We start from the raw sequence: 23,188 nt of genomic DNA, 5'->3' as shown, positions 1-23,188 counted from the left end.
AAACTGGTTAACTAGTCCAGTTGTCTAATGACCTATAGCCTGAAAGATTCTGTGTTCATCTTTCAGGTTCAGCTATCAAGGATTTATTTGGTCACCTAGAAGTCCCTCATTTGGGAAAAGCAGTCTGTGTTTTTCTGAATACACTACTCCTCACAGGAGCTGCTTACTTCCTATGTGCATATAGGGATATTGTTTTTATTCTTTACAGATAGTAAACCAAGGCACTGAATGATTGCTGTTCGAACTGACACATAAAATTTCATGTTTGTGGTATACATGTTTTGAAAGATATTCTAAAGTAGCTGGATTGACCTAATATAAGCATCACCAACGTAGTTAGCATATTTTGTAGAATAGTTACCTTGCCAAAATAACACACAGGTGCATAAATACTTAGTAGTTGAACAATTTCTAGTAAATATAAAAATAGCTTCTAAAATTATGAGATCGGAGCCATTTTTCTCAATTATTAAAGTAAGCTATTAAATTTTGAAAAGGAATAAATCTACATGGATTTTTAAAAGCATACCTAGAATATTTACATTTAATTGCTGTGTATCAGACCAAAGCTGGGTGCTTTATATTTGTACTTGCTATTTTAAAAACAGTATTTTATTATACTTATTTAGAACAGGAGTATGCACATGTAGCCAGAGACTCTGCTTTTGTTTCCCGGCTGCCCAAACCCAAATAATGGCATAAAAATTATATTAATTAGGACACTGTTTGGCCAACTGCTCAGGCATATGCCTCACAGCTCTTAGATCTTAAATTAATCCATTTCTATTCATCTGTGTATTACCACAAGGCTGTGGCTTACTGGTAAGGTTCTGGAGTCTTTCTCCTTCGGCAGCTACATGGCGTCTCTCTGACCCTGCCTTCTTTCCCCATGCATTCAGTTTAGTTTTCCTGCCTAGCTATATTCTGCCCTGCCATAGGCCAAAGCAGCTTCTTTATTAATGTGGTAATAAAACACATTCACAGCATACAGAGGGGAATCCTACATCATGCATACATGCTGTAGGTGAGAGGACAACTTGGGGTTGGGTGTCAGTTCTCTCCTTCCACTAGTGAGTCCAGAGACTCCAGCTCAGGTCGTGAGTCTGCGCCTTTACTTACTGAGCTGGTCCTGTGCTAGGTTTTAGGTTCTCTTGTGAATGACCTACCTTACCAGTGGGAAGGTGAGACTGGGATGTGTGGAGGTTGCTTTCCAAACTAATGAGCACTGGAAATAAATGGGTTCCAGTGGTGTCCATGCCTAAACTAATGAGCACTGGACATGGGTTCCAGTGGTGTCCATGCCTAAACTAATGAGCACTGGACATGGGTTCCAGTGGTGTCCATGCCTAAACTCGTCCCCCTGCTCCACAGTGTATGCTGAGTACTGACATAAGCTTGGGGGTGGAAATAATAGTCTGATAAAACACCAAATCCAATTATTTCTTAGTAGATTTTCTCCTTAGTACAACTTGTAGCTCTTCTTGAAACATTCCCAAGACTTTTTTTTTTTTTAACCTTTCTATTATCCTTTTTCTACCTGACCTCCTTTTCAGGACTATTCTCCCAATGTCAATTCCTAGTTTCTATTTTTCCTTACACTTCAGTCTGAGGAGCCCTTCCAATAGAAAAGCTCACTCAGAAACCTTTATGTCTACATGGATATGACTATTCCCCAGATATTTCACCTAAATAGCCTGTGGGACTTGAGTTGAGAGCTCCCTGACATGCACATGCTTGTTGCTAAACAACAAATTAATCATCTCATTCTGCAGTCCAGAGAAACTAGAACCTTCTTGTTCTAATCAGTCTCGTATCACCAGCCTCTGTAACCTCGGTTCATAAAACAGAAAGCTGTGGATTACCGTGGCCTGGGTCTCTGACAGCAGCAAGTGCACTTTTGACTCTTGTATTGCCCTGTATCATTGATAACCGTGCTCTCTGAGAGGCCTTAGTTACTTAATTGAAATGAACACCTGACTAGGGGCAGTAACTACATATAAACCACATATAAGAGATTTTTGCAAATTTTTTTTAAACAGAGTTTGGAGTAAACTGGGCTGATCTATTATATGAATTAGAAAAGAAGTAGAGCCAGGCTGTGGTGGTGCACACCTTTAATCCCAGCACTCAGGAGGCAGAGGCAGGCAGGTCTCTGAGTTTGAGACCAGCTTGATCTACAGAGTGAGTTCCAGGACAGGCACCAAAGCTACATAGAGAAATCCTGCCTCAAAAAACAAAAGCAAACAAACAAACAAGAAAAGAAACAGAAACAAAGTAGCCACTGGCCTTCTGAGTTGCTAGTATGTTAGGGCATAGCTCCTACCTACTGAGAGTACTTAGCATAAAATACATAGAAATATTCTCACAGGTAATAAGTGAGTTTGTTTTGTTCAGATGCCCACGTCAGTAAGTGTTATATTCCTCTTACAGATGTAGACTTAGGAGTGGATATTAGTTATCTCTGTAGGTGAGTAGAAGGAATCAGACAAACAGTATGACTAATACAGCTTTGAAATGATCAAAGTCCTAGTAAAATAAAATTTGATACAGTGACCATAGACATGATTCTTGTAATGTCTTTAATCCTTTCAGAATATGGCATTTCAGGCTGAACAAAAAATAAAAGCTGATATTTTACGAAGCTTGAGTACTGAACAGCTCTTCCGGTTATTATCAGATTCCGATTTGAATGTGCTGATGAAGACATTGGGGCTTCTTAGAAATCTCCTCTCCACTCGACCTGTAAGTAATGCCCCAGGATTCTCCATTGCTCAGCATCTGTGTGTGAGTACAATGCTGTTCATTCCAGAGAAGCAAGTTCACATATGGGTCTGTCACTTGCACCAGTGCTCTGGAAACTGCCACCACCACTGCCTGCATGGTGGATCTCCCTCCCTCCCTGGTGCTAGATGTATGCCTGCCTTGGCTTGTCACTTTATCTGCCCGAATCATTGTCTCCTGAGGTCTCTGTTTCTCTTTTAAAAAATCCTCTTAGTGTCATCATACAGACCCTACCCCCCTCACACATATTGATGTCATTGTAGAGAGAAATGGCTGAGCCTTGCTAGTGCCATCCCTGTGGGCGTTCTCTGATGTCCCCTGACCATCACTGTCAGTGGTTCTTGACTAGATAAAGAACACAATGGACCTTTCTCGACCGTACTTGTTCTTTCAGTCATCTTTACCGCATCCTAAGGCCATATTAATGAGCCAGATCATATTTTCCATGTCTCTGACTTCCATTCATTTTATACTTCTTGATCCTTAGTGGTTTTTGTTCTCTTCATAATACACACTTAGAGAGAGGGGGAGGAGGGGAATAGGAAAGGAAGAGAGATGACTTCAAAACACAATAAACCCCGGTCTTTGGAATCTGGTTCTATATGCTGTGTTGTTCTGCTTGAAGCAGTGTGCATCGTGTAACTTTGAGAAACTTTGTGTAAGGCAGGTGTAGTGAGTGGTACATGGCCTATAATCCCAGAATTTGGGTGGTGGATCAGGAACTCAGGCCCTTGATTAGCTGCATGAGACCATGTCTCTATAAACTAAAACTAAAATGAAAGAAAAAGAGGCCTCCTGTGGTCTCTTCCTATGTTTTCTAGATGTAATCGTGGATTTCCCATTGTTTTGCAGCATATAGATAAAATAATGAGTACGCATGGAAAGCAGATTATGCAAGCTGTCACTCTGATCCTGGAAGGGGAGCATAGCATTGAAGTTAAAGAGCAGGTATGTGCTGTGGAGAACCCCTGATTGTAAGCACAAAGAGACATCTGCAGGCTTATGAAATATGTCTGTCGAAGACAAGAGGAAGGGTCCTCTGGCAACCCTTCAGCTCTTCCGGTGATCTCTTTCCCTGGAATAGAAAACATGACCAGAGTCTGTAGCTTTCTCCTTTGTGTCACATGCCATGTGTACTGTCCCTGTCCCTATGGGAACAGCCTCATGCTTGATTTAATGATTTCTCCACATTATCTGGAGATAAGCCTTCTCTGTCACTACACCCTGAACTCCAAACTCAAATTCCTCCAACTCCAGTCAGATAAATCCTTATCTTGAAGGCAGTTTTGGTTTCTTTACTCTTTGGCGTCTTCTATTCTTGGTTAGCATTTTGAACCTTTATTTTCTATGGGACATACTGAGGGAAGGTGTGAAAGTACAGCAGCTGCGTTATCAGGGAATCACTTGGAAGTCACTTTCTGCATTTTCTAGAATTTATCATGGAAGTTGTATACATTGTATTTTACCACAAAATAAAAGTGCCCCGCCAAGATGGGAACACAGAGTCTGAAGCACTGCTAGGGTTTGCTTTCCTGACAGTTGTTTGGCTCTGTGGCTCTGTTCATATTTAGAATTCATTGAGCTGTGTATGGGTGTGTCTGTGTGTATAAATGAACACACACATACACACATAATATTATGTATGTGAGTGAGCAAGATAAGCAGAAAGTTGCCTCAGATCGTTATGGAGAGTTGACTTGTCCTTTGTGACCCTGACTTAGAACAGTCCTAGATATCAGAGAGCTTAGGACTTGAGAGCTGGGCCTAGATTTAACAACAACAACAAAAAGAGTTGACTAAGTCATTTTAAGACAGATATCTTAAGTGATTGAAATTAAGAAATAAGCTTTAGATAAGGAGTAATTTAGCACTGTAAAGGTATAATCTAAGCATCACTGGGATACAAGAATGAAGAAATACACTATTCAAGAAGCTGGTCCTGGAAAGTGCACTGATGTGTTCTGTCTCTGAAGACAGCTCACCTTGGTAGAATTCCATCATCTGAAAAGCAGCAAGGCAGAAAGGCCAGGCAAGATTTAGATGTCGGCAAAAGATCAACAACAGTGTGTTTTCACAGGACACAGATATAGGTATGGACACTCACAGATGCCTAGTTGTTACTGGAAGTTCAGTTCTCAAAAGCCTCTAATAAGTGATTTTTATAGGGGCGTACATTAGCTGCATCCATTTGTAGTATATGTAAGTTTTCACAGGTGCATTTATCCATGAAGCTACCTGTCTTTTTAGGGTTTCTATTGCTATGAAGAAGCACCATGATCATGGCAACTCTTAAGAAAAACAGTTTATTGGGGTGGCTTACAGTTAGAGGTTCAGTCCATTATCATCATGGGGGGACATGGTGGTGTGCAGGCAGACAGTGCTGGAGAAGGAGCTGAGAGTTCTACATCTTGTTCCGTAGACAATAGGAAGTAAACTATGTTTCTGGGTATAGCTTGAGCATAGGAGATCTTAAAGCCCACTCCCACCGTGACACACTTCCTCCCACAGGGTCATACCTACCACAGCAAAGCCACACCTCCTAATAGTGCACTCCCTATGGGGGCCATTTTCTTTTAAACCACCACACTACCACTACAGTCAAGATGTCAGTATACCTGCTGTTGCCCTTTGGTTGGGAAGAAGACAAGTTTGTCAATTCATACCACTCCTCGTCCACAGGGCACTGCCATATGGCAAGCAAATAAGTAAGGCACAAGATTGGAAAGGATGAAACAGAACCGTTCTCCAGACATGAAGAACTCATTTAAAAAAAAAAAAATCTAGACCTAAGCAAGGTGTCAGTATAGAAAAATTAGTTATTTTCATATATTAGCAGGGAATGGTTAGTAATATTGCTTAAAAACAGCCCAGCAGCATTAGAAGGAGCTTGAAAAAATACTTAGATTTTGATCTCATTAGGGTCTGTGTACTAAAAGTTATAAGGCTGGTAGCAGTAGAACTATGACTAGGAGTCAGGCAACAGAATGTTAGCAATGTCGACTCTTCCTGAGTTGATAACAGTAGAGCTAAATGACCAGGAGTTAGGTCAAAAGAGTGTTAGCAATGTTGGCTCTCCCTGAGTTGGTTTATACACAACATCATGCCAGTCGTGGTCCCAGAATAAATAAATATTAATATGCTTATGAATTACAAAAGTCTTTCAGTTGGAAAGTTTAGAAATAGATCATGGTGATAACTGATTGAGGTGATTCAGTAGGGAAAGGGTGTCATTTTTTTAAGCCAAAAAATTAAGTTTGAACCTTATCTTACACCTTTGATAAAAATGTTTTCATAGGTCTTTTATAAAGAGTAAAATTATAAAACTTTTAAAATACAATAGAAAATTTTAAGATGTGACCATTAAAGTAGCAATTTTGAATGGCATTTTTAAAAATCTTTATTTCTAGTAAGATAAAAATACTCATTGCTATTATATGGGCAATTTTTGAACATTGATTTTTTTCATTGTTTACTCTTAAAACGTTTTTGTAAGTTACTCAGAATTTTCTATCTGTGAATGAAAACAGCTTAACATATATTGTTTTTGTTTTGTTGTTTACCTTGAGTGCCCAGTATAATGGATGTATAGGAACTAGTAAGAGTGGACATATTTGCCTTGTTCCCAGTATTAGAAGAAAACATTCTCTTTCACTATAGACTATGAGAAGTGTAGGTTTCTGACAGATCCTCTTTATTAAGAAATATTTTATATAGTTCATTGAATACTTATCAATGAATAGATACTGGGTTTTTTTTCCAGTCACTTTTTCTGCACTTATTGTAAAAACAAAAAAAAAAAACTTTTGTTTGCTTTTTCAAGACAAGGTTTCTCTGTAGTTCTGGGTGTTCTGAACTCAATCTGTAGACCAGACTGGCCTTGAACTCAGAGATCTGCCTTCCAAGTGCTGAGATTAAAGGTGTGCACCACCACCAGTGGGAGAAACGTTTTTTTAAGTCTGATGAATGTGATGGGTCTGTTTCTTGGTTTCAAAGATTCAAAACACTTGGTTATTTTGTATTTTTCTTTACTTGTGGTGATGGGCTCCCCTGACTGAACTATGGGAAGGCATACTCCACATCTGTGTAAGTGTGGGACCTCAAGAATCCTCTCTTGTAATGTTTCATCTTGTTTGGTTATAGGAGAGTGCTGGCTTTGGGGATGAGGTGGAGAAGAATTTTTGGAGAACTGATGCTATTTCTTTCTTGTGTCTTAGTGGAACATTTGCCCTTTGGCCCCTGTGTTTTTCCCATTCTCTTACAAAGCTGTTTCTTCTTACAGTGTTATAAGCCTTTCAAGGAATTTTTCACTTCATCTAAGATTTCAGATTATTGCCATGAAGTTGCACTCTCGTGTTGCCTTTTATAAACAGGCAGTGTTCCATAGTGTCGCCCTCTCTTTTGGGGAAAAGGGTAAGACAGTGTCTTACTCTACTTTAGACTGGCTTAGAACTTCCCTTGTAGCCCTGAGTGGCCTCAAACTCTTGGCAGTCCTCCTGTCTCGGTTTCCCAAGTACTAGGATTGAAACCACCATGCCTGTTTCCTCTCTTGTCCCGTGTGTTGCCATGCCTTTCTTACAGATGAGTCTAGCTAGAACAGTTTAATTGATCTTTCAAAAATTGTTTTCAGTTGCATTTTTACTGTTTTTCTGTTCTCTAGACAAGGTGTTGGATTGGCTCACAGGCCATGATTTGCCAACCTCTGCTTTCTAGTGTTGATCTTCAGTTGTTGATGCTAGTGGATTATGCATGCACAAGTGTTGTGCGCATGTGTACATGTGTATTTATGTGTGTGTGCGTACTTGTGTGTGTGTGCGTGTATGGATGTGCATGCTTGTGTATGGGCATGCATGTGTGTGTCTGTAGCTTTTATCTGTCCGCTGCCTAGTTCATATGTTGAACTGGCTTAGCTCAAGAACTAATTGAATGTCTTTGGTTTCTTGTGTCCATAGAAGTATTTATGGTAAGGTTTTTTGAGGATCATGGATCTATTCTGAACCTCCAAAAAATCAGTTCCTCATCTATCTTACTGAATTCTTCTTTATATTCTTTAGTAGGTAAGAGAGGGGCAGTTCTTTCAAGGCAAGGCGTAACATGTTTGCATTTCTTCCTTTCCCTGAGAATATTTAAAATTCTCATTCCTAGTCCCTCACTTCCATTATTTCTTATTAGGCTGCTCTGGCCAGCTCAGTACTGAGCCTTTCTGGGAAGAAATGGGGAAACAAGAACACAAGAGAACCAATCTATGGTTTTTCTGTATTCTTCCCTTTTCCCTTCTCCCTCTACCTCCCTATGCATTGCTTGACCTTGCTCTTGGCATTTTGGCTTTGTCTTCTTTAAGGAAGGATTGACTACCTAGCACTAAGGAGTATTACCTTGTAGGGCTTGTAAAATCATTCTGTAATCAACACAAAGGAAAAGCTGAAGTGGAAGGAAGGAATGTGTTTCCCAGCTGATTTCAGTGTGCCTGCATTGATGAGTGCGGTGTAACAGATCCGGATGGGAAGACTCGAGTAATAGAAGAGGAAAGAAGCCAGGCTGTGGTGGCGCACGCCTTTAATCCCAGTACTCTGGAGGCAGAGACAGGCAGTTCTCTGTTAGTTCGAGGCCAAACTGATCGATAGAACAGTTCCAGGACAGCTTGGACTATTAAACAGGGAAACCCTGTCTCGAAAAGCCAAAAAAAAAGTAAGTAAATGAGAGAGAGAAAAGAAAGGATTGGACACTCATTATTTTTTATATGCAATAACCCTGTCCTGTTGGTTGAACTGAGACCAGAATGTGGGTAGAACAGCTGTTGCTCCTATGGTTCCAAACTTGAATCCCTTGAAGCCAGTTGTTAACAACCTGTTTCCTAATTTATTACCCCTGTGAGTTAAACTAAAAAGAGTACAGATCCAAGCTGCCTCTAATCTCAACGCTTGGAAGGTTGAGGCAGGAATATGGCTGCAAGTTTGAGGTCAGCCTTAGATACATATCTCTCCTCTCTGCATATGAAACACAAACACATGCACACATATCAGTGAGGCCTGTGAGACTGTCTCGTGGGTAAAGGTATTTGCCTCACAGATCTGACAGTCCGAGTTTGATCTCCAGAATCCACATAAAGGCAGAAGGGGAGAACTGACGGCACACAGCTGTCCGCTGGCATTCACACACTAGTCATTTTTTTATAAGAAGGAAAGATGTTTTTAAGTACAAATCCATCATTACTGATCTTCGTAGGATACTATCTAATAGTTTGTCCCATACCAGCACATCTTCCACAAGCCATCACTCTGCACTTGATGATCCGGATTATACAAGTTGTATCTTGTGTCTCTTATGTCCCAGAGGCAGCCTTTGGTTCATACCTCAGATCTTACTCCCTAGTAATCTAGTCATAGACGTGTGTTAAGCAGAGTGAAATAAAGCCACAGGCCGGTCCCTTAGGGCATTTGAGGTCTTGGACCTGGGTAAGAAAATAGTTTCTTCCTTGTCTTAGTTCACCTAAGTCTACAGTAGAAAGGTGTAGACTGGAGGAAGTTGTGTCTATGCCCCATCCTCAGCTCTCATACCTGACTTTGATTCTTGGGCTTCAGGTTCATGTTGCTTCCTCCCAGAAGCTGCCCCTGCCTGCATTGTACCCAACAACCTTTGTTTTCTTGGTTCCTTTTGCTTCCGTGAAGTATAGTTGTTTATGTAACAGTGTCAAAGTCAGAGTGTGTGTGCCTTATTCCCACCTCACCTGGATGCCCTGCAGAGGACGGACCCATGGTGGGTTCCACCTGGCCTTGTCTTGATTTTCCTGCCAAAGTCCTTTACCTTAATACTGATGGCAGGAGTGGAGCATCTGGTAAGAGCAGTCTCTTCTACTGGATAGAAGCTTGAGTTGCCAGTGCCCTGTCAAGATATATTGTCCCACCGGCTGGCATAGGCTCCCTCCAGTCTCCTCATCAGGCCAGCTTGGACCAAGCTTGGAAGCAAGTTACAGTGAGAGGCCTAAGGAAGGGAGGGAAGTTGCAGCTCCTAAGAAACTTCCAGCAAAGAGGCTGCATCACTGAATAAGATGGGGCCAGTCACAGGAGTTTCTCTTGGAAATGAGTTTTAAAATTGGTTGTTTTAGTGGTAGGAGTTCGATGGTGCCAGGATTTAACCAGGTTCTTCGTATGCTAGTCAACCTCTAATTTACACTCCTCCTACCCAGGAACCACTTTAAAAAAAAAAATTATAACGTAATTCTTTATTGATTCTTTGGGACTTCACATCATGCTCCCCCAGTCTCACTCACCTCCCAGTCCCTCTATATCCCCCCTTCCTGTGCAGTATCTCCCCCCCCCCCAAGAAACTCCTCAAACTCTAAAACATAAATTGAAAACAAAACAAGTGAAATAACCCACCTTGCGCCTCCGTCTTTCCAACACCTCTTCATTCATCCTAGTAGCTTTGGGTGTCGCGGTGTGTCACACCGTATACCTTTTTTGCAATCAGCCCCACCCACAAAGTGTTAGTTGCAATGAGGTGGTGGTCTGGTAAAGGCCTCTGTCACACCGTCATCACTGAGCACTCACCCAGACTCCTCTTGGATGTCCTGTCATCTCCCTGAGTCAGGGATCCTGTGGTTATCATTCTGCAGGACCAGTCCCTCTACACACTCCAGCAGGCCATCGATGGGGCCAACTCAAGGCCCAGGGTGTGGTCTGGGCCACTGGGGCTGCCCTTAGGTAAGGGGTAGAGCCAGCTCTCCTGGGCTCGTGCCATCAGATCCAGGCCAGCATTACCCTTGGATTTCAACATGCATGGTTTTTATGACCCCCTGTGGCAACACGGGTCATGAACATCACAGACCCCAGCTGTAGTAAGAACATGGACCCAGACATGGCCAGCAGCTTGGGCCCGGACATCACCATCAGTGGCAGCATAAGCCACCTAGATCAGTATGGCTCTGCGGCAGCAAGGCCCTCAGATACCAACATGGTCTCAGATGTCTGTTTAGACCCCTGGCATCCTCACAGCTCTCAGTGGTAATGGGAGCCACAGATATCAGCTCAGATCTTAGCTGCTGCTGGGCCATGGACAGGAAGCACATTTTTAAGAAAAGATAACTTTAATGTGGTGATGCAGCAGCCTTTACATCACTATGGCTGAAAGCCCAGTAAGAAATGACCGAAGTGTTTGAATCCTTGTTTGTATAGCATAGGTTTTCTCTTGGACATGGTTACTGCGGTTGACAGTAATGACAGGAGGTGAGAATCAGTGCGTTCATGATAGAACCCATGAGAAGCTGTACACCTTCAGATGAGAAATTCCCCATGATTTTCCGGAATCTTCATTTTTAAATTTTACTTTATGTGTATGTTTTACCTGAATCTGTGTTTGCACACTGTGTGTGTACCTGGTGCCCACAGAAACCAGAAGAGGGCATTGGATCCCCTGGAACTGAAGTTATGGGTGGTTGTGAGCTATCATGTGGATGCTGGGAACCAGACTTGGTTCCTCTGCAAAAGCAACATGTGTTCTTAACCACTAAGCCATCTCTCTAGTTCCCTGAGGGAGCTTTTTTGATCCCCATTCTTTATTCTTTTCCAGACACTGTGCATCCTAGCCAACATAGCAGATGGAACAACAGCAAAAGAACTTATTATGACCAATGATGACATCCTACAGAAAATCAAATATTATATGGTAAGCCTTAGTCTTCCTGGCTACAGAATTAGAAGACAAGGGCTCTAGCATTGTAGCTGAAAACAAACTGTAGAAGAATGCTCACTACTCTAACAGAGTCAGAGAATTTTATCCCAAAATAGAAAAAGCAAGCCGAGCTTCTAAAAATGTGCTGTGGGTACTGTTAGTACTACCACCCAGCTCCCACCCTGGTTGTCTGCCCACCACCTCCCTCTAACTGAAGACTTGAGCTCCTGGTTCTCAGTCCTGTCTCCCTCAGGTCTCTCAATCTCATGGTGGGTGAGTCCTCTAGACAGCTGGTACCTTACTTCTATGCTTACTTTTTTTTTTTTTTTTTTTTTTTTTTTTGGTTTTTTGAGACAGGGTTTCTCTGTAGCTTTGGAGCCTGTCCTGAAACTAGCTCTTGTAGACCAGGCTGGCCTCAAACTCACAGAGATCTGCCTGCCTCTGCCTCCCGAGTGCTGGAATTAAAGGCGTGCGCCACCACCGCCTGGCGACATGTTTACTTTTAAACATGCCTTGCCACCTACTGCTATGTCATGTGGTCATCATGGGACACTGTCAGTTTAGCACCAAAATCTGATGTTCAGCGCCTCCATCTTCTTTGATTTTGTTCATTTTCACCATAACATTCCAACCATGAGGGACATCTCCCCCATCCTTCCTCCAGCAAAGCTGTCTTCCCTTTGCTGCGCATTTCATAGTTATTAATTGCAGAAATGAGCTGGGGGGAATTCATGTTTACAAATCATCTTGTGCCCTTCATGCATTTCCTAGTAAGCTGTGCCTCCCTTTTCCCCAGAATAGGTTCATACTTTTGCTTGATCTTTTTAAACTTAACTCTCCAGTCCCCTTTGCTTCCTGTCGCCTTATTCTTTATTGTACAGAAGATGAGATCCACATGCCCTGACACCCCCAACTCCCAGCTCCTTTGAGTCCGCCTCCTGTTGTTTACTACATGGCTATCCTCTAGCTCCTAAATGAAGTCACATTCCTTCCTACCTCGGGTCCTTTATCTGTTCTGACTTGTCCACCTGGGACACTTCTCTACCCACCTCCTCACCCTTCAGATCTGAGCTGAACTGATACTTCGTCTCGGGGCCCCCTCTTGTGCAAGTGTTGTAGCATTGTTTTCTTCAGAGCAGCTCAGTCCATTAGTGATACAGCTCTGGGTTTCTACTGTCTCTGTCAGAGTGAGGATTGAGTTGTTATGTGCACCCTTTTATATCTGCACCTCCATAGCACCTGGTCTAATACCTACTCAGTGGTTGTTGATTTAAAACCTATTCTTAAACTGGTAAATCCCTTGTCTTTCAATTACCACATAGTGTCTTGTGTTTTGAAAGTTCCCTTAGTGGTAGACCATCGCCAGTGCACATGCCCTGGGCTCATTCTGCAGCACTGGAAGGATGGAGCCTAACTTCACCGTCTTTGTACACCAGTGTCCCTACTGCTATTCAAAACCCCCCTTTTCTAAAAGCATCTCTGCATATTCTCACTCCTTTCTTGCCTCCGCATTGACTTTAACCTACTTAATCCGGCTTCATCCTCATCACTCAACTCCAGCGATTCCAGTGAAGGTCACCATGACCTCTGCGATGCCCAATCTGAGAGTTCTTTTCCTTCCTTGTGCTCTCTACTGAGAGCTGACATGAACACAGCTGTTTCCTCCTGGAAACATCTCTTCCTCTTGGCTTCCCTGACACCATACCCCAGATGGTCCCCTCTCCTGTCTGCTCTCCTGCGGCTGCTTGTCCCTAGCTTTGTTTGCACAGTAGAGAGCCCTCTAAGGAGCTTCACAGCTTGCCTTATCCTTGCCCTCCCAAGATTCTCATCTAATAAAAAAGTCAGGGATATGTCTTAGTTACCCAGATTTTTAAGTGATTCCTGTATATGAATGGAGGACTCTGGACTTGGTACCCTCCTGCCTACTCAACATCTTCTTTTGTGCTGTCCGACAGCCTTTTGGACTGTTTATAAGTCGATCTCTCCTAAACTTACATGTCTCCCCCTCTGCCATCTCCTGCAGTGCTCAAATCAGATGCTACTCTGATTTCTCCAGCCCTGTCCAAACGGTTGTCTAGATTAGCATGTCCTGCGAACCCTTTCTCAAAACCAGTTTTGAATCTGTTCACATCTTCCTTTCGCTGCTGCCTCTACTGGTGTCCAAGCGCTTGCCTCTTCTGTTTGATTGCCTTCATGATAGAGGTAGCCTTAGAACTATACTCCAATTTCCCCAACCAAAGTGATGCTCTAAAAATGTAAGTCTAATCTTGTCTCTTGTAAATCTTCAGGGATTTCCTCTAGATTCAGAATGGAACCCGCAGTCCCTACTCTAGCCTACAAACTCTTTGAATGTGCACCCATCAGATCCCCTCAAGAAGTTTTCTGTTTGGAGCTATAGCCCTGTGATTTTTATACATCTAGCTCCTTCCTTCTCTTTAACTCTCTGTTTGAATGTTGCCCCTTTAGAAGAGATTGTCTGTGTATATTCACCTAAGCTAAGTTCCTAGCACTCCAGCTTCCCTTGTTATTGAATGAGTGCCAAATTAATTCCTTAGTAGTAAATGCTGTAAGTCCATTTCTTCAGTTTACTTATTGTTAGCTAGAGGCTGGAAGCAGATGACAAGTTTATTCTCTTCTGGCTTAATGAGCCCACACTGAGAATCACTGAGTATGTCTTTAAACCCGCTGACAGGCAAAAGAAGAACCATCAAAATTTCTGGTGGAGGAAGCCAGGCCTAGTTCTTTGGGTTTTTTATTTGTTTGTTTTTGTTTTGGTAAATCTGTAGTCCTGCCTGCAGTGAAGTCCACCTTAGCCTTTCAGAAATCCTTAAGCATACCATGCAATTGGTTTTCGGATGTACATTAATTATTTAAGGCCCTTGTTTGTTTGTTTTTTGATTTTTGAGATAGGTTTTCTCTGTGTAACCTTGGCTGTCCTGGAACTCACTTTGTAGACCAGGCTGTTCTCAAACTCACAGAGATCTGCCTGCCTCTGCCTTCCAAGTGCTGGGATTAAAGAGAATAAACTATAAAGTGTGCTTAAATCTGATTGTTCATGAACCTCCTGACCACAGCTTCATTTCCTATCCCAGAGGAATTTAACTGGACTACTTGAGCAGGATAGTAGCTGAAGAACTAATATGAAGTCTGCATCAGTCCATCACTGCAGTGACTGAGAGAATGGGCTGTCTGAGAGCATAGACATGTTAGGTGCCCAGGTCCTTGCTGCCAGTAACTTAAGAGAGAGAGAGAGCACAGGCAAGTCGACACATAGAGCTGTTAGGTACCTTTGTTTCTGGGCACATGCTGGATGATTTTTAAATTTTCATCTTTTGGCAAGGGTTGCACTCTTCAGTTGATGAGATTTCCCACCACTTCCTATGCTTTTAGCCTGACCTTTACCCTCTTTAATGTTAACTTTATAGCTCCTCAGGTTTGTGGCCTATGACTCAGAATTACCTATCACGAGAAAAATGATGTGCTGTGAAATTACCCCATCTTGATTTTTATTCCTTTTCTACATCACTAGGGTCACTCACATGTCAAACTGCAGCTTGCCGCTATGTTTTGTATATCAAACCTCATATGGAATGAAGAGGAAGGTAAGATATTGGTGAGGTTTGTCCCAAAGAAAATTTTGGAAGGAAATGTTTACACAGGGAAAGCAGAAACCCCACACACTTGGCCTAGCTGGTTCCTAATATCACAGAAACAGCTTGCTGTGAGAATCAATAGTATTAACCTAAGATGTGGCCCCACCCCCACACTTCAGGCTACCCTGGTACTAGATTACAGGGTAAGTATGAGAAGGGAGCACTAGTCCCCACCTTTGAGAGAACTGGTGAAGAGGGCACTGAGTTGCCTTAGAAGAAGGTGAGAGGGAAGATGATCCCATGTTGGGCCTTTCATCCTGTGCTGAGGATGCATATTTAGAGACTATCCAAACAACATAATGTCCCTGAGGGCCATGGCGAGGCGGTGCAGGGACCTTCTTGATGATGAACCTTCTTGAGTGAAAGGTTTTCACCTAAGCTGCATAATCCGTTTTTGCGCCAAGCCAGTTTAAATCAGAAGCAGGCTCTAGGAATGGATGGTTCTTTGTGCTTCCTGGGTTTCTCTTTCTGTAACCAAGGCAGGAGTCAGACTGCAGAGAGCATCTCAGCTCCAGGTTGGCTACATTAAAGTCAGCTGGGAAAGCCTATGAGTATGGTTTCTGGAACCTGGCCCTAGAGAGTCTGGGTCACTGGGTGTAGAGAGGGTGGTGCATGAACAAGTCACTAGGCTGTTTAGTGGGGAAGAAACTCCAGGGAGCTTCATGTACTTTGCATTCAGAACAAGGAAGCAAAACCAGATTTAACCCACAGGCCTTGATACTAAGAGTTGTATGTGACCCAGGACACCAAAGCCAGGCTTCAGGCTAGTAGTAGTCTAATTGGAAGTCAGAGCAGTATGAGATTAGAAATGTCATGTGTGCTATCACAGAGGCAGCAAGGAGTGGAAAAGGAGGGCCAAGGCATGCTAGAGACTGTTGGCTTGTCCTTAAAAGCTGCTTCCTAGTGGCACAGGGTCTTGTAAAGGGAAGAATGTGACTGACTCCGAGTCCATGCGAGAATTAACTTGTCGGGCTGGAGAGATGGCTCAGAGGTTAAGAGCACTGGCTGCTCTTCCAGAGGTCCTGAGTTCAGTTCCCGGCAACCACATGGTATCTCATAACCATCTATAATGAGATCTGGTGCCCTCTTCTGGGGTGTGTGCACGCATGCAGGCTAAATAAATAAATATTTATTTTTTTTAAAAAAGGAATTATCAGCAGAACCCAGGGTGGAGTTGATGGAAGTGGGGTTCAGGAGGCAGAGAAGCCAGGTAGGAGGCTGTGAGAAAGTTTTGGCGTGAAGGACTCCAGCTCCATGGGGGAGGCAGGGGACAGAAGGGTTGGAGTGAGTGACTCTGGTGAAGCTGGAGGAGAGCGGTGGCCTGCACCATGTCCAGTAACCTAGTAGTTTCAATCTTTTAGGTTCCCAGGAGCGCCAGGATAAATTACGAGACATGGGCATTGTAGATATTCTACACAAACTGAGTCAGTCGCCAGACTCAAACCTTTGTGACAAGTGAGTATTGACATAAAGGGCCTTGCTTTGGGCCCCCCTCAGTTCTTTTGTGAAAGGCTTGAGCTTTTTTAGTAACCCAGTCAGCCAGCCTTTTGATATTTTGGGTTGTTGTATTTCATTTTTAACTGTGAACTAGCAGTGACATTTGATTTTTTTACATTTATTTATATACATACTATGGTTGTGTGTGCGGGTGTGCCATGGCACATATGTGGCAGTCAGAGGACAACTTGTTTGGGTCTCTTCTTCCATCATGTGGGTGTAGAGATGGTGGTCAAACTCCTGTCGTCATGCTTAACAGCAAACACCTTTATCCAGCGGAGACAGTTGAGACGTAAACACTCATCTTATTCAGGAAGAACATGAGTTTGAGCCATCTTAGTGGTTATCTGAAGAGGGTCCAGTGGTGACTCCCTACATTCCTTTGACTATTACAGTAGAAATGCATGTGGCTTCTTTAGGGAAGTACAGAGACTAACAGTGAAACACTCATTGGCTCAGAGCTTCACTGAGCTCTGCCTTATGCCATTGCAACAGGGGCCTCAGTCTCAAGGAGCTCACCATTCCTGGGAGGGGTTAAGAGAAACAGAAATCCAGCCAACTAAGAGATGCTGTTCCTGTCCCAGCCACCCACCAAAAGATGCTTTTCCTATACTCCCTTATAACAGCCTCACTTGTGAGAGTGAACAGCTAGGAACATCTGTTCTTACTCTCTGCATGCTGAGATAGTTCAGAAGCCCTCGTGCTTTCTGCCTTTCACACCCATACCTATCTCGTGCCCACCCCATAACGTCGTCATTCCTTCAGGTATTACACATTCTGTCCCATGTGATTTGCCACCTTAGGTGTCTCCCCTTCATGTCTCTATTGTTCAGTGTTTTCAAAAATTACCCACTCTATATTCCAGTAACTTCACTGTTAGGTATAAATTATAAAAGGGGTGAATAAGTCCTTGTTCATGTGCAACTTAGATCCTAGTACAAAAGCCAGATACTATGAACAAATAGATATATATCCAGTGATGGCAGGGGACATAAAGAATAAGTAACATTTCTCTCATATCATATAGTTAGAAAAGGTGCCTGAGGGTGTGGTGGCTCATCATAGGCCTGGTTGAAAAGTGCTATACACAATTTAGAGGGAGAATATTCCAGGCAGGGAGCCCAGTTAGTCGAAAGGCCATGAGGTACAGGGGAGAATTTCATATCCTGAATGGCAGATATACAAGAAGAGCAATAGAGTCATGAAGGGGAATGATCACAGGGAGGGGGGCCAAACCCAACAGATCTCTGAGAGCCTTCCAGGCTCTTCAGGAGGCTCCGAGGAAGGACCCTGTGGTAATAAGGACTTCAGCTTTTAGAGAGCCTTGAGGGAAGGAGACAAGAACAAGTCTGCAGAACATGAAGTCTTAGAACAAGAGCAAAGGAAGGTGTCTGGGTTTGACCCTGAACAAGGAGGTAGAGGGCACCACGCTGACATGGACATGGGCAATTAGGTGGATAGACGGGATTGAATTCCTGCCTGGATATGCCAACTGTAGACTCAGGGAAATGTGACTGGGGTAGATTTGAATGTGTTCAGATGGAGCTGGAGAAAGTCATTGAAGGAGAGAGTTAAGAACAAGATGAAAGGGAAGTGCTAAGAACTGAGATCCAAGACCTGTCGCCATTTATGGCAGGTGAGAAAATTCCAGCAGAGAGCAGAAGGAACAACTAGTAGGGTAGGCAGATAGGCAAGCAAAGGGGAGACATGCCCAGTGACAGTTATTCTTCTTCCGAACTCCCTCAGCGACCATGCCAGCACCTTCTCTGCTCCCATAGTACCTGTAGAATATTCATGTTGTCTTAGTTATTAGTTTGTCTAGTGATTCTAAACTCCCAAAGCATACAGAGGAGACTGGGCTTCTGCCTCCCTGATTGTCCTGTAAGTTAGAGAAGTCTGAGTAATTTGTAGCCCCGGGTGCCAATCAGATGAGCAGAGAACCAAATGTAAGTGAGGTCAGCTGCAGGTTGGAGTCTCTGCCTTCCCTCCATGGCTGCTGGCTGAGAGCCAGGCTGCTAATTGGGCGTTTTGCTCAGATTTGCTTGGAAGAGAAAACCTACTTAAAATTGTCTTTAGGGGAATCTCAAGTTCAAAAACGGACTTGATGAACATGAACTGGGATAGGTGTGGGTTCTGGCCTGTATTGCTTTAGGCCAGTCTGGTGCTGTGTCTCCAAATTTGTATGGCATATGTTTTGGGTTTCCACGTTGTACACGCAAACCCCTTTTAAAAAGAAAAGGTAGCTATCTGAGGTTAGGGTGCTCACCTGTGACCTCAGCACCCAGGAAGCTGAGAAGAGGACCGTGAATTTGAGATCAGCCTTGCTGCAGTGCAAGCTGATTTACATGGCAAGAACCTGCCTTTGGGAAGAAAAAAGGAGTGAGCTACTCAACCTGTCTGTCCTGAAAGACTCCTTAGATAACAGGAAGTCTAAACACAATGAGCACACTCTCTGGAGCCCCCTAGGAATCAAACAGCCTACTAGGTCTAGAAAGATCTGACAGTTGAAGCAGCAGGTTCCCTTGTCATTTTGGTGAGAGATCAGTGTCTCACCCTGTAGCACAGGCTGCCCTGGAACTCATGATCCTTCTGCTCATGTCTCTAGTGCTGTTACAAATACACACCACCACATGGGCTGAATTAATAGTTTTATAGACTATGTGTACAGGATGACCTGGCACATTAAAGTCTGTCAACTAAACAAGGTAATTCTTGAACTTTGCATGTAATCTCAGCACTGGGGGTAGGGGCATGCACAGGAGGATCATTGCCAGTTCAAGGCCAGAACAGGCTACATAGTAAGTTCTAGGCCAACTAAGACTCCAGAGACAGTGACTTTGTGTCAAACACACATGGAAAAACAAACAAAAACTGTCGGGCAATGCTGTCGCATGCCTTTAATCCCAGCATTCAGGAGGTAGAGACAGGCAGATCTCTGTGAGTTCGAGGCCAGCGTGGTCTACAAGAGCTAGTTCCAGGATAGATAGAACTGTTACACAGAGAAATCCTGTCTCGAAAAAAATAAAATAAAAATAAAAAACAAATTAAAAAAAAAAACTCGTAAGACTCTACCTTTGACTTTATAGTAGTAGCTGCAATTGAGTCCACTTTATCATTGGCCTAGGCTATTAGTACCACTTTGATCAGCTAATAGCAACTACTAGTTTTGGCTTTTTCTTTTAAGCTAGGCAGGGAGACCATTTCTAAAGACAGACTGCCTAACCCCACAGTTTTATCTTCTTTGTAGTCTGCCAAACTTTAACCTTCATAGTCCTGAGGCCTTTGAACCAGGACTTCACCTGACAGGCTCTTGGCCCCCTTTCAGGTACCTTAGCACCTTCCCCTTTTGTCAGCTTCCCAGTGTCCTCCCCTAGACCTAGGCATTGCTGCATAACATGCACACAGCAGTAAGAACAAGTCAGGATTCCAGACTTAAGAGAACCCCAGGGAAATGTCTGCTGATGATAGCTGTTATCTCTGTGTAACAGCCCTAGCTATCCTGGAACTAGCTCTTGCAGACCACGCTGACCCCATAAGGTAGGTGCTCAGCTGGGCTCAGCCCAGCTCCCTCCTAACTACCATTAGTCATGAAGAGATTCTCCTCAGTTACAGTTGTGAGATGGTGGCTAACGGGAACTTTGTGATTTCAGGGCAAAGACGGCGCTGCAGCAGTACCTGGCATGACGGGAGAGCCCGGGCACCTGCGAGCACCCCCACCTTTCTTTAAGGAAGTGCAGGAGCTAGCCTCATTTGACTCCTTCTATTTGCACACGTCACCTTGGACTGCAGGGAGCTGTTTTGCAAAGCAGTTTAGTAGGCTTAGATCTCAAATTCATCTTGAGAACATTTTTTTGAGGTAGTAATTTCCTCAGAGGATTATTGTGTTTTGTTTTGTTTTGTTTCTGAGCTACCTGGACTCTTTATTAGAACAATCAATCATTTTCCTTTGGACCTACAATTTTTTGCCTATGCTGCAGCCACTTTGTGAGCAAGAATGGTGTGTGTGTCTGTGTGTGTGTCTGAATGTGTATGTGTGCACGTGTGTGTGTACATGAGAGTTTGAATGGCTGTGTGGGTGAAGGATACCTCAGATTTTTCTTTTCTTATTTTGTGTGAAAATCTCTTTTCTACAGATTTTCCAGGGTTTAAGCATTGCTTGCTGTATAAAAAAAAAACTTTACTGAATTATATACAGTTTGAATGAAATGTTATTTTAAAAGCAAAACAATTGTTTAGTGTTCCATAAAAGTTATGTTGAATTTTGGTCAGATGAATATTTGTAAGTAAAAAAATATATGCATTTCTGAACCTCAACTTACATAGATTTTCTTTATAAAAACAAACAAAAAAGAAAAAAAGACAAAGAAAAAGTTGGCTACAGTTCGCCTGAATAACAGGCGCTGTACATGGTGCTGTGCAGATAGTAAGCTAGCCTCTTACTGCCGTTAATATTAGCAGGTACAGTTTTTTGTTCTTGTTTTGGTTTTTCTCAGCCTAATTTGATAAGCTCTCAGGCTTCCAAGTCAGAAGGACAGTGGGTTGGAGAAGTGAGGCCACAGTCACTAGGGTTTTGAAATGTCAGAGGGAGATAGAACTACTGATAGTGGAAGCCTAGGGAGGACCAGGTGGGCTGCCTTTGACAGGACGGGGACCGAGAGCCTCCCAGCTCCCCTAAATCCTGTCTTTAGTGTAGCAATATCTGGCAGGGTTTAGAAACAGACCTGGAGAGCAGGTCGCCCCCTTCTGAAAATAAGCCAGATCACTTTGTGCTTCCTGCGGCAGCGGATCTCACTGTGAGACCAGCTTGTTCTGCAAACAATCCTAGAAAGAAACAGTAAGATAGGAGCAGCTTCCTTCTAATTCCAGAAAGCCTCTTCTTGACCATCCCAGCGAGGCCACACGGTAGCTGGGGATGCCTGGTTGTTGTGCTCTGCTAGAATGAGATGGGAAGTCTTTTCCTGAATGAAGCTAAAATATGAAACGTTGAGGGAAGGGAAGGGATTCTCCCCGGGATTACTGAAGATGACTTCTTACTTTTATTTTCATTATTTTATTATTTTTTGCATCTGCTCTAACTTCTGGTCCCTTCAAGGTGAACTCAACAGAGGTAGAACCAGTCTTCCTTTCCTTTTATTAGAAGGAGGCCAGAGCATGGCAGACTGGTGTGAGGTCTGTGGTCCTAAGCTTGCAGTGCGTGTATGCAACTACCGGGAGCCACACCTTCCCATCAGCCACTCCTGATAGGGTTGCTCACCTGCAAGCTGCTCTGTCACCAGCCTACACCTTCCTTGGGAGACTTAAATCTGGTTTATTGCAAATGAATGTTTTTAAATGTATTTAATGCAATGTTTCCTGTTCTCCATATGACCACCCGAGATGCAAAACACAGAGATTTCCAAGGTTTTTGTTTTGTTTTGTCGTCCCCCCCCCCAACATCACTGATTTGAAAGCTGTCACACAGAACTTGGGTTTTGTGCAGGTGTCTAGAGTGCTAATGTGGGAAAACTAGCTCAAAGGAAACCTAGTTTACTGGAATGAAGCCTTATGAGGGCCCGCTCATTGCTACTTCTGGTGCTGAGACTGTACCCTTGGGTAGCATTTGTAACAAATGCTACAGCGTCAGTTTTAGAAAGTACCAGCACATACAAAGAAAGAAACCAATAGTACGTTGCTGAGACAATCTCAAACCCAAATAGCATGAGAGGGCTGAAGACGCCTTGAACTCTGTGGATAGATCTTGCCTGTGGGTATAAGCAATGGTCACATAAAAAGTGCTTTACTATAATTAACTTTTCTGATTTGAATGAAGGGAAATGTATTTATTAAAACAAAGCTGTTTGCTGCTTTATGCAGGTGCAGTGTTTGGTCAGCAAGGAAGTGGGGAAAATGGGACATGGTCTTATGTCTGCACCCAAGTTCTTACTGAAGCTTCTCGCTCTAATACTGCATTCTGTTCCTCCTTTGTGCCCTGATTGTAACCCAAAATTTATAAACTAGAAAAGAATGTCCAATTTAATAAGTTGCATTTTTTTTCCTTAAGCACTTTATTCAGAACAATATGTGTTCTTCTGGTAGTGTTTGGATAATATGATTTTAACACATGCTAATAAAAGCCAAGAAAAATCATGGCAACTTCTTAAAAGGAGTCTGTTTTCCAAATGACTGGAGCATAAGGAAATGGTAGAAGGTAATGCGGACTGGCTTTCAGAGGCTGTGATCTGTGGTAAACGAAGGTCGCGAGGTGGTTTTGCATTGCAGAATGGAGAGCAGTACCTCAAGCCAGTTATGGCTCTCAAAGGCACCTGCATAGTCCAAGGACTCCTTTCCCTGGCCTGCAAACCCTTTATGGGTACCCATTCCCAACCTGCTGTGTCGTGTCTTCCCCTTCACCCAAGCCTCTTACGCCATTGTCACCACCTGCTGAAGTCAGACTGAGTATGACAAACGAGCAACTGCCGTCCTTCTGCAGGGACACACAGGTGTCCCTCATTTCTGTACTGTGCTGCCTTCTGAGTCTAAACCTGACCACAGCTCCCAGTTCAAGGCCTCACTGGAAATAGAAGTCCAGGGACACCTGCCCCAGAGCATGA

The 23,188-nt window shown here is 43.3% G+C and overlaps 1 protein-coding gene across 4 annotated transcripts in view; it reads left to right on the top strand.

The window, feature by feature from the left end:
* Armc8 (armadillo repeat containing 8) overlaps positions 1-22,726 on the top strand; it is a 94,385-nt gene extending 71,659 nt beyond the window's left edge. For 2 of the 4 annotated variants that reach the window (XM_050139328.1, XM_050139326.1), the window contains 6 exons: positions 2,593-2,742; positions 3,634-3,729; positions 11,347-11,442; positions 14,978-15,050; positions 16,463-16,556; positions 20,249-22,726. In XM_050139328.1, the coding sequence (XP_049995285.1) occupies positions 2,593-2,742; positions 3,634-3,729; positions 11,347-11,442; positions 14,978-15,050; positions 16,463-16,556; positions 20,249-20,282 (543 nt within the window). In that variant the 3' untranslated portion in view covers positions 20,283-22,726. The remainder of the gene's footprint in view (positions 1-2,592; positions 2,743-3,633; positions 3,730-11,346; positions 11,443-14,977; positions 15,051-16,462; positions 16,557-20,248) is intronic. The other 2 variants (XM_050139327.1, XM_050139329.1) reach the window with 2 other exon arrangements.
* Positions 22,727-23,188: the final 462 nt, after the last annotated feature.

This window comes from Alexandromys fortis, unplaced genomic scaffold, assembly GCF_014885135.2.
Source record: "Alexandromys fortis isolate MF-2015 unplaced genomic scaffold, M_Fortis_MF-2015_v1.1 scaffold_36, whole genome shotgun sequence".
NCBI lineage: Eukaryota > Metazoa > Chordata > Mammalia > Rodentia > Cricetidae > Alexandromys > Alexandromys fortis.
This window is presented reverse-complemented; position numbering and strand designations above follow the sequence as displayed.